Genomic DNA, 11,730 nt, shown 5'->3' on the forward strand with positions numbered 1-11,730 from the left:
TCCCCTCTCTCTCTCCCTTCCCCTCTCTCTCCTCCCTTCCCCTCCTCTCTCTCTTTCCCTTCCCCTCTCTCTCTCCCTTCCCCTCTCTCTCTCCCTTCCCACTCTCTCTCCTTCCCCTCTCTCTCTCCCTTCCCCTCTCTCTCTCCCTTCCCCTCTCTCTCTCCCTTCCCCTCTCTCTCTCCCTTCCCCTCTCTCTCTCCCTTCCCCTCTCTCTCCTCCCTTCCCCTCTCTCTCTCCCTTCCCCTCTCTCTCTCCCTTCCCCTCTCTCTCTCCCTTCCCCTCTCTCTCTCCCTTCCCCTCTCTCTCTCCCTTCCCCTCTCCTCCCTCTCTCTCTCCTTCCCTCTCTCTCTCCCTTCCCCTCTCTCTCTCCCTTCCCCTCTCTCTCTCCCTTCCCTCTCTCTCTCCCTTCCCCTCTCTCTCTCCCTTCCCCTCTCTCTCCCTTCCCTCTCTCTCTCCCTTCCCCTCTCTCTCTCCTTCCCCTCTCTCTCTCCCTTCCCCTCTCTCTCTCCCTTCCCCTCTCTCTCTCCCTTCCCCTCTCTCTCTCCCTTCCCCTCTCTCTCTCCCTTCCCCTCTCTCTCTCCCTTCCCCTCTCTCTCTCCCTTCCCCTCTCTCTCTCCCTTCCCCTCTCTCTCTCCCTTCCCCTCTCTCTCTCCCTTCCCCTCTCTCTCTCCTTCCCCTCTCTCTCTCCTTCCCTCTCTCTCTCCCTTCCCCTCTCTCTCTCCCTTCCCCTCTCTCTCTCCCTTCCCCTCTCTCTCTCCCTTCCCCTCTCTCTCTCCCTCCCTCTCTCTCTCCTTCCCCTCTCTCTCTCCCTTCCCCTCTCTCTCTCCCTTCCCCTCTCTCTCTCCTCCCCTCTCTCTCTCCCTTCCCCTCTCTCTCTCCCTTCCCCTCTCTCTCTCCCTTCCCTCTCTCTCTCCTTCCCCTCTCTCTCTCCTTCCCTCTCTCTCTCCCTTCCCCTCTCTCTCTCCCTTCCCCTCTCTCTCTCCCTTCCCCTCTCTCTCTCCCTTCCCCTCTCTCTCTCCCTTCCCCTCTCTCTCTCCCTTCCCCTCTCTCTCTCCCTTCCCCTCTCTCTCTCCCTTCCCCTCTCTCTCTCCCTTCCCCTCTCTCTCTCCTTCCCCTCTCTCTCTCCCTTCCCCTCTCTCTCTCCTTCCCTCTCTCTCTCCCTTCCCCTCTCTCTCCCTTCCCCTCTCTCTCTCCCTTCCCCTCTCTCTCTCCCTTCCCTCTCTCTCTCCCTTCCCCTCTCTCTCTCCCTTCCCTCTCTCTCTCCTTCCCCTCTCTCTCTCCCTTCCCCTCTCTCTCTCCCTTCCCCTCTCTCTCTCCCTTCCCCTCTCTCTCTCCTTCCCCTCTCTCTCTCCCTTCCCCTCTCTCTCTCCCTTCCCCCTCTCTCTCTCCCTTCCCCTCTCTCTCTCCCTTCCCTCTCTCTCTCCCTTCCCCTCTCTCTCTCCCTTCCCCTCTCTCTCTCCCTTCCCCTCTCTCTCTCCCTTCCCCTCTCTCTCTCCCTTCCCCTCTCTCTCTCCTCCCCTCTCTCTCCCTTCCCCTCTCTCTCTCCCTTCCCCTCTCTCTCTCCCTTCCCCTCTCTCTCTCCTTCCCCTCTCTCTCTCCCTTCCCCTCTCTCTCTCCCTTCCCCTCTCTCTCTCCCTTCCCCTCTCTCTCTCCCTTCCCCTCTCTCTCTCCTTCCCCCTCTCTCTCCCTTCCCCTCTCTCTCCCTTCCCCTCTCTCTCCCTTCCCCTCTCTCTCCCTTCCCCTCTCTCTCCTTCCCCTCTCTCTCCCTTCCCTCTCTCCCTTCCCTCTCTCTCTCTCCCCTCTCTCTCTCCCCTCCCCCTCCCTCTCTCTTTCCCCCCTCTCTCTCTCCCCTCTCTCCCCTCCCCCTCTCTCCCCCTCTCTCTCTCTCCCCCTCTCTCTCTCCCCCTCTCTCTCTCTCCCCCTCTCTCTCTCTCCCCCTCTCTCTCTTCTCCCCTCTCTCTCTCTCCCCCCTCTCTCTCTCCCCCTCTCTCTCTCTCCCCCTCTCTCTCTCCCCCTCTCTCTCTCTCCCCCTCTCTCTCTCTCCCCCTCTCTCTCTCTCCCCCTCTCTCTCTCTCTCTGAGTAAATGGCATAGTTTTCAACATTTCAATGGACAATCACTGCAATTTTTATGGCTGTTTACACAGCTTCAACCAACAATAAACCAGCAGACATGTCTCTCAAAATCATTTATGTCTAAGTGTGTGTCCCTGAATCCAACCAACAAAATAACTTTAAGAAATATAAACATAATAGCTAAAGATTAATAATAACACAATTCTATCACACTACACATCTTCCCTGGTTCCATCTACCCCATGAAGCAACAGAACAGGATTCCATTTGTCTTCACCTTTCACCCTACCAGCCACAGCAGATAGCAATATTATCCTCCGAAGTTTCTGCCACTGACAACATGATCCCATCACCAGACTCATCTTCCTTTCTCTTCTCTCCTTTCAGCAGGGACTGGTTCCTTGTCCACTCATCCCATCCTACTAAATGCTGTCTTGGTACCTACCTCTGTGACTACACTTGTACACACCTGCTCCTTCATCATTGTGTGGGGCACCAAAAAGTCCTTCCGAGTGAAGCAATGCTTCACGTGTAAATCTGCAGTGATATCTCCTTCTGCATCAGAAGTTCTTCTTTTGGCCTCCTTTATAGACGACACTTTCTTTATTCTAATATATCCAAATTTCAAAGTATTATCTCCCAAAGCATGAGTGGCAATATCCTGAATTTAGATCTCTTTAAACTCTGTGGCTGTTACTTTATGCAATTTTAATTTGTTGATAAACAGATAAACATTTTACGTAACTTTGCATTAAGACTTTCGAAACAATAAATAACTAAACATTTACTGTATAATGAAGACATAAAAGTATATGAAGATACAAATGATATAAAAGGCTTTTAAAAAGATAAACAGATTTGAAAGAAAAATTTCTCATGGTTACGCTTCCTTCATATATTGTAAAATGAGCAAGCCGTTAGTCTGCACGGATATTACAATACATTATATCATAGTCACTAGGGTAACACTACAAACAATAATTCTCTTCAAGAGACAGGCACAACATTAACCAAGAATCAAAAAACAAGGTTTTATCCTTTACATCCTCTACATCTGAGAGAATGGATGCAGACTGAGCAATCATTTAATTGAGCTCTGTGCACTGGAATAAAAGGGACCTCCCAATGACTATCTATTTTAACACCACACACAATTCTCACACCCTCATGTCTATCTATGGCCTCACACACTGCTAAATTGGGGCTACTAGCAAATTGGAGGAACAACACTAAATATTCCATTTGTGCACTCTCCAACAAGATGGCATTACATCGACATCTCCAGCTTCCTTAAAACTTTCCCTCCCTCTTTCTTTCCTCCAGTACCCCAACCCCCCAGTTCCCTCTCCATTTAGAGCTACTTCCTCCCTATCGCTTCTCAGCTTTTTCCCTCTTCTCTCCTCTCACCTAAATCAAGCTCTTTACAATTAGCCTGTGCTCCCTTTGTCCTCCCCTGCTGCTTCCTTTGTCCTCTCTCCCCCCCCCCCCCACCTCTTTATTTAGGCTCCTGCTTGCTTCTTCCTCAATCATGATGAAGGGCTCAGACCTGAAACATTGTATTTTTTTTTTACTTCCTATAGATGCTGCAAGACCTGCTATTTCTCCCACACCTTTGTGTATTCCAAGTGCTGAAATTCTTTCAAACTTGCTGTCTTTTAATACAGCTATATTCTTTCACTCTTGCACAACAAGCCAGAGCTAGTGTAATTTTAGTGTAGTTTTGGTTGCCTTGGGACAGGTTATGCAAGCCCAGATTAACTTCCATCTACACTTTCAAAACAGTAAGTTCCTAAATCATTTAGCTGATCAGATTTTGCATCAATTCAATCATACCTGTGGACAATCCCCCATTCTGATTGGATCCTGACCCTTCTGTCACATTCGATCGAGGATAACTTTGCAAGTCAAGACTGCTGCTCCACCTTGCACTGCACGATTCCTCAGCTGGAGGTGAAACCAGTGGTTTATAAAAATACAAAAAATACAACTGGTTCCTTCAAAAGGTGTAATTTCAACATTTCAAAAAGGTATGATTGAATAGTAAACAGCATAATTACACCTATTAGGTTAAAGGGAATTGAAGATGGGCCATTTAGTGCAATAAAGGAGCAATCTATATTCCATTACCTTACAAAAGACAAATATATTTATATTGCTCAATTACTGTGTAATTACAGTGCTCTTTTGGTTATCTGTTGATTGTTGCAGTTCCACATTCAGTCTATGACACAATCCCACAGGTGGTTACAGAATTTAATATAATTATTGAAAAGATTATCAAGATGAAATATCATTAAAATATCTACAATGAAGTCATTATTCACATGAATGCAGACTTATCTGATTTTAGAATACAGCTTGTAAATAATAATTCCAAAAATTATCCTGGAAAATTGATTATTATTCAGAGGAAGGTGAGTGGTGTATGTACACATATGTGCATACAACACACATCCACTCAAACTTTGTTCTGTCAGTTCACTATTTAAAATGTTATACTTAATTCTCTCCTACTCAGAGAGATTTTAAAACTCAGCCTCAATTTCAAATCTCACCTTGGCCAAGAACAAATGAAGTGCAGCAATCTATAGTGTTGCTTGAACCATTCTGTCATTCAGTAAGATCATAGTTGATCTGATATTGGCCTCAACTCCACTTTCCTATCCAGTCCCTGTAAGCAGATGTATCCCCAAGTGAAAATTCTCTGCAAATTCCACACATTGATATCACCAAATCTAGTCTCTTGTTTGCAAGAATGAGTTTAATTCTTCAACCAATGGCAACTATGCCTTCTGCTGCCACAAACTAGGACCTGGAATTTTCTCTTACATCTTCCCCGATATTTATGCTCTTTTAATGAAAGCAACTTTCATTCATCTCGACCCTTTAATATTTCAAAATGTGCAGAGATGCTTCACAGGAGCCTCATCAAAAAAGAAAACTGACGTCAAGATAAAAGCTTAAATAACTAAGTAGCACTTAAAACAGTGATTCAGAGAGAAGAGGCAGAGAGAGATGTTGGAAAGAACTTTCAGAGCTTGTGACTTTGGCAATTGAATTTACAGCCATCAATTCTAAGCAATTAAATTTCAGGATTGCTGTGAAGCCAAAACTTGTGGAACCCAAATTAATCAAAAGGTTCCAAGTTTGAATGAAAGAGTGAAGACAACATGTATAGATATGAAAGTATGTTTCAAAATTTCCATGCTGAGAGGTTGCTTAACTTGGGGACAAGATAGGGATTCCAGCACAGGAATGAATGGGGTGTTGTGCAAATTAGGACATGATTTTACAGAGTGAGGAAAAATCATCCAAGTCTCCAAAATATTTGAAAATAATCAAGTATAGGGGTAACAAATACATGAGTGAATATTTCAGGGACATGGTAGAGAAAGAGTCAGGTAAAATTATAGTGCACTGTGGTCTTCATTTCAAGGGTTATAAACACCAAGGTTGCAAGAATCCAATACAGTTTCAGACAAGGATCAGGAAAAGGAATGGAGAAACAAATCACAAAACCTAGTCAGTGGTATGGAACGAATATCATAGCTTCAATTTTCCCATTGTTTAGGGGTAGAAATGTTCTGATTAATTAGTATTCATTACCAGTCAAGAATTCTAACAATGCAGGAACAATAGCAGCATCAAGAGAGTGACAGTAAGATGCAGCAGGGAACAATTCATATTTGAGAAGAGGGTAAAGAATAGATTCAGCTATGACTGGACATACAGGAAAGCAATCAGTAAACTGGGGTCCCAACCAGCCAGATGACAATGGTAAAATATTCACAGGAAGATGCATCAAAAGTAACATCAGGTTAAGGAGGTCACAACTGCATAGTTGTAACAGCATTAGTTATTTTAATAACAGTCAATTCAATATGGTTGTTGGGAGGGAAACAATACAACCTTTATTCAAATGTTAGGAAACTTTGCAGAAGAATAAAGAGATGTTTGAGAAAGGGTAAAAGTTGTGACGGGCAAAGTTATCCTTGATCGAATATGACAGAAGGGTCAGGATCCAATCAGAATGGGGGATTGTCCACAGGTATGATTGAATTGATGCAAAATCTGATCAGCTAAATGATTTAGGAACTTGCTGTTTTGAAAGTGTAGATGGAAGTTAATCTGGGCTTGCATAACCTGTCCCAAGGCAACCAAAACTACACTAATGGGGGAGTGGTTGGAGAAGCAAGCTGAGAGCTATGAGTTCATGAAGGGAGAAGAGAGAAACCAGCAAAGGATACAAATTTAGAGCTGGAGAAAACCACAAAAGATACAAGTTCAGAGCTGGAGAAACCAACAAAAGATACAAGTTCAGAGCTGCCACAGAGGGGAATAACTAGTCTTTGGTCTAGTTGGTAAGAACATGAATAGGAAGTAGTAGAAGTAGATGAATAAATGAAAGAAGACCATGAAAAAAAAAATCATATGTTGTCACTGCAAACAATCACAAAGGAGATACTGGACTGTGTTTCACAATTCAAATTGTCCTGAAAAACAATATTGAAAATTCAACCTTGAAAAGTATTTTATCTATACTAATTTGGCTTGGTGTCAAATGTGGTTTGATAAAGGGCCATATAGACAAGAGAACAATTTTAGAGTTCATGAAGCTTGAGTGAAATAAATTCACTAACCATTGGTAAGAACAATGCCATAAAGATAATTCATATTGTCCTCACTATTGCCTCCAGTCATCTCCTTGCATGAGGTGGAGTGAGTGAGCAATGGAAAGGGGTGGATAAACTTGAAATATTTAGTTCTACATGTAAAACGGTACTTGGTATCGGCACAGTTTATTAGGATGGCTTTGAAATTATCTAAGGTTTTACCGAATACCACATTTTTAAAAAATGGATAAACAGTACATATAACGGCAAGATCAAATTAGTTTCCAAGCTCAAATATCAAACATGCCAAACACTGCAATGAATTATATCATTGTTTTGCTTTTCTTGGCATATGGAAACAATTAGAAAAATGTGAAATCATTAACAGTCCTGATGCCATTAAGAAACTCGCCCTCTTTATTGTGCAAAGTACTACAGGAATTTATCCCTACTTCTGCAACTTTGTCACAAAAAGGGAACTGCTGGCAATTCACAGAAAAGCTTCCTAATCCTAGCCACTGGACTTACCAGTTTCTTTCTTTATAAGACAAACATCTACTCTGGGCTTTGCCAGAAAAACGTTAATTTATTTGGAATTTAAAGTGCAATGGTCAAGGAGCAGAAATAACATTGAATTGGTGCCGGAGACCCAACCAGATTTCGAGTCACCAAAGTGAACGTTGTACTATTTTGAATTAAATGGTGCTCCCTACTAAATTGCTCAGTCTTAAACCACGCTGCACAAAGTTGGATTCTGTTAAATTACGTTTTGAAGTGGTAAACCAATGCTACACTGTCGTGCACCAAATTCAAATGGAGTGTTCGTGACCTTTAATGTGCACTGAATCCTAACCGGTAAACATTGGGTCTTTTATAGGAGAACGTATTAAAACACATTCTGTCATAACACACAGTATTTTCATACTATAGTAGGATTCATATGATCTGTTACAATCTCCTAAACAGCAAAATAATTTGATGATGTTTCTTCAACCACAATTAGTCCCCACGTGAGCCCACTCTGTAATAACAAGGTGGCGTTGCTCTTCGCTACATGTGCAGGTTTCTAGGGAATAGGTTGCACTTTATCGAGGCGTTAAAAGCAAATCGTGTTTTTCGATCTCCTCGGATCATGGTGGAAACATTCTGAAGATTAATGAGGTCACTTGTTCACATCGACATCATTTGGCTGCGCGACACAAACATTTCGCCTCCGTCCTCCCACATGCCGCCAATCCGAGATCCCAGCCACCCGGTCGTCACTGCGCATGAGTGGAGTCGAACGCCTGGGCCGTTCGCGTGAAATCTCCCGCCCCACCCCCTCACCCCCTCCCTCCCTCCCTCCCTCCCTCGCTCCCTCGCTCCCTCGATCGAAGGGAAGAATTCGCCTGAAGAGAGTTCGAGACTGGGATGGGACGAATTGGCCGGCGGGCTGGGGGAGGGGGTGGAATGGGGTCACAGCGAGGGGCTGTGAACGGAAAGTTTGCGCCATTACTTGAATTGGGAAGTCTGAACTTGAAGATTCCACCCGGGGATGACCTCCCAGCAGCCGGCGGCCAGGCCACGCTCAACTGCCAACTTTAGTCACTTTGACCGACCCTTCTGTGCACTGCCGCCACCCAGCAAGAGTGCGGGTTTTCCAAAAAAAACGGCTAAATTCAGTGGAATTCATGGTAAAATCAGCGGCGCGTACCTTGAAGCCCTGCAAAAATCAGAAGAATATCAATTCAGCAGAATTCTCCTGCTCTCCGAGCCAGACAATAAAATCAGCCACGTCCAATCACACCTGCTCTCATGATCATGACGTGGGCGTCAGCACGAGCCAATGGGAGCCGGCCCCTGCGCTGAACCCGAGGGACGGCTCCGGAGTGGCACGCGCAGGCGCATTCGGGGAATTCATTCCTCGCCGCTCGCTCCCTCGCCTGGGCGATGCCGGCCGAACTCAGATCTCCCTTGGGCTTCCCGGCGTGCAGCCGTGGCGGGGCTCCTATCGCAGCGAGGAAGATGTTAGGTCAGATCTCGCTGCTCGACATTTCAGAATGCGGATAAATCATGAGGTAATGATTGAGGAGATTTGTGGCCAGATCGTTCTCCAAGTTACTTTCTCATAAACTTTTTCTTAGTTGTCCTCGATGACCATTCTCCACGATTAATTCCATCTGTATTTTTAAAAGGAGCATTTAAACCTGAATCAATATGTGTGTAATTATCAATTAAAATCAATAATCTTTTAGAATCAATTTCAATTGCTAAAAGAGGTTTATGGGCTCATTGGGTAATGTCTCCATACTTATGATTTCCCATTTGTTGTCACATACAACCCTGAGATTCTTTATCTGCGGGCAACGCAAAATTACCACTTATTGGTAGTGCAAAAAAAAACCCTACTCAATATAAAGATATGTGAACAACCGAGAAAGGGGGGGGGGGGGGGGAGGAAACAATAAAATGAAAAAGTCATGAAAAGAGTCCCTGATTTAGTCTGTTGTTGAGGAGTGATGCACCATCAATAATCACAAAAGAATGAAATTGTGAAGCTGACAGGTGGAACAGCCATCAACCTCAATGACTGATCAAGGCAGAGTGGAAGGGGAGCATGCAATGGGCTATGGGTCGGATTGGTCTCAGGAGGCATCTCCAGCTGGCAGCATAACAGTGGTTTACCACATTCACCCCTACTTTTTAAAGAAGAATCCTGGGGGGGGGGGTGCGGGAAAGAAAAAAAATGAGACAAATATACATTTTACAGATTAAGTCTGTCAGGGGCCTCCTTTGCTGCAGTGAACGGTATTGTAATGGTTGGGGCACTGCCATAGCGTACTAGGCAGCTTGTTGAGTTGGCCTGTCATCACAATTTGTCAAGGGTGGTGAAAAAGGTAAGGAAACGTGGTGCTGGTGCATCATGGTTGACAACAGTAGCCAGGGGTAGAGAGTGGTCAGCTGCAGGCCTAGGGACCCCTAAAGTAGCAGAGGGGGGAGGTGTCTAGTGGTGGTCAATGGTGATTGGAAGGGCACCTAATGGTGCCAAATCCTAGATCGAGACCATGACCTCGTGCCCGTCAGGGAAGACAATGTAGGCATACTGGGGGTTAACATGGAGGAGGTAGACCCTCTCGACCAGTGGATCAGTTTTAGATTGCCTGGCGTGCTTCCGAAGCAGGACCAGTCCTGGGAAGGTAAGCCAGGTGGGCAGCGTATTGCTCTGACACAACTTCTTAGAGAAAGCAAACATCCATTCATGAGGCGTGTTGTTAGTGACCATACATAAAAGTGACCAGAGTGGAGTGCATTTGAGAGGATTTCTTGCCATTGGGAGATGGGGCAGTCCTGTGACCTCAGTGGCAGGAGGATGGTTTTCTAGACCATGGCATTCTCAATTTTCACTTGGCCATTTCCTCTATAGGGTTGTAGCTCGTCATCCTGCTCATGGTGATGCCCCTGGCCAACAGGTACTGGACAGCTCATCACTCATGAATGAGGTGCACCATTGATGTGGATGAAGCTGGGGTACCCCAAAGTGCGTGAAGCTATTGGGGAGGGCCTTGATAACTGTGGCTGTGGTCATGCTGGGCATAGGATGGGAAATGGGAATATTCATCAATGATTGTAAGGGAAGTAGACACCGGAGGAGGGGAGGGGCCCCTTGAAATCAATGCTTAGGTGCTTGAAGAGGTGGGTAACTTTGATTAGGTGCACTTTGTATGGTCAGTAGAATTGTGATTTGCATTCGGCACAGACCTGGCAATTTTTAGTTATTGTTTAGACTTCCCCAATGGAGTATAGTAGGTTCCAAACTTTGATAAAATGGGAAAACCTGGTTACTCCGGGGTGACAAAGGTTATTATGGAGGGTCAATTTGGACACTGGCACATCCCACAGGATAGAGCATCTGGGGGCTCGTTAAGTTTTCCAGGCCGGTAGATGATGTCATAGTTGTAAGTGGACTGTACGATTCTCCACCTGAGGATTTTATCATTCTTGATTTTGCCCCTCTGCTTATTATTAAACATTAATGCGACTGCTCACTGATCCATGAGGAGAGTGAATCTTTTACTGGCGAGTTAGTGCCTCCAGAGGCATACTGCCTCCACGATGGCCTGGGCCTCCTTCTCGATGGAGGAGTGGCAAATTCCAGGGCCCTGGAGGGTGCATGAGAAAAAGGCGACAAGTCGGCTCATTTGGTTGAGTGTAGGAGCCAGGACAAAATCGGACACATCGCTCTCCACTTGGAACAGTGTGGACTTGTCTATGGCATGCATGGTTGTCTTGGCAATGTCATCCTTGATACGGTCAAATGTGGCTTGGGCCTCTGCCAGCAGCGGAAAAATGGTGACTTTGACCAATGGGCGAATCTTGTCTGCATCTTGTCCGGAACACACATTAGTTCCCGTTAAAAGTAAAATTCAGGCATTTTGCGGAGATTTGCATCAAGATTTTGTAGGTCATGGCCTCAAATGGCTGTATTATTGAGGTATAGGAAGGTGGCCTGCAGATTATAGTGGTCCACCATGTGGTCCATCTCCCGCTGGAAGATGAAGACCCTGTTGGTGACACTGAAAGGGACCGGGAGGAAAGGATAGAGGTAGCCATTTGCCTCAAATGCTGTATACTAGTGGTCCTCTGGGCAGATGGGGAACTGGTGATACACCAACTTCAGGTCAATCGTGGAGAATACCCACGATTATAGTGTGATCTGGTTAACCGTATCAGATATGCGGGGAAGGGGAATGCATCGAGCTGCATATACTGGTTGATGGTCTGGCTGAAGGCTATGATAATCTTATTCTTTTCCTCATTTTTTACCACAACTACCTGGGCCCTCCAAGGGCTGGCTGCGATGATGCTCTCACCCAACAAACGCTGAACCTCCGAATTAATGAATGCCATTGTCAGCTACTCCACTGGCCACCAGTATGCAGTTGGGGGTGAGGTTGGTGAACAGTGGAGGGAAAAGGGGGCCATTAAATTTCAATGTTACTTTCTGAAGTGCCCCAGTAGCAAGGGGGCACAGAGTTGTGGCATGATAAGTAGCCTGAAATGTTT

The 11,730-nt window shown here is 45.6% G+C and overlaps 1 protein-coding gene across 5 annotated transcripts in view; it reads right to left on the reverse strand.

The window, feature by feature from the left end:
- The window catches only part of hdx (highly divergent homeobox), a 155,657-nt gene extending 147,166 nt beyond the window's left edge, over nucleotides 1-8,491 (reverse strand). For 4 of the 5 annotated variants that reach the window (XM_069893650.1, XM_069893651.1, XM_069893643.1 and 1 more), the window contains exons 1-2: nucleotides 8,381-8,491; nucleotides 3,908-4,018 (exon numbers count right to left, since the gene is read on the reverse strand). In XM_069893650.1, coding sequence (XP_069749751.1) covers nucleotides 3,908-3,925 — 18 coding nt within the window. In that variant the 5' untranslated portion in view covers nucleotides 3,926-4,018; nucleotides 8,381-8,491. Of the gene's footprint in view, nucleotides 1-3,907; nucleotides 4,019-4,629; nucleotides 4,708-8,380 lie in introns of those variants that run through there. The other variant, XM_069893644.1, reaches the window with a different exon arrangement.
- Between the last annotated feature and the right edge of the window lie 3,239 nt (nucleotides 8,492-11,730).

Source organism: Narcine bancroftii, chromosome 8, assembly GCF_036971445.1.
Source record: "Narcine bancroftii isolate sNarBan1 chromosome 8, sNarBan1.hap1, whole genome shotgun sequence".
In the NCBI taxonomy this organism is placed as follows: domain Eukaryota; kingdom Metazoa; phylum Chordata; class Chondrichthyes; order Torpediniformes; family Narcinidae; genus Narcine; species Narcine bancroftii.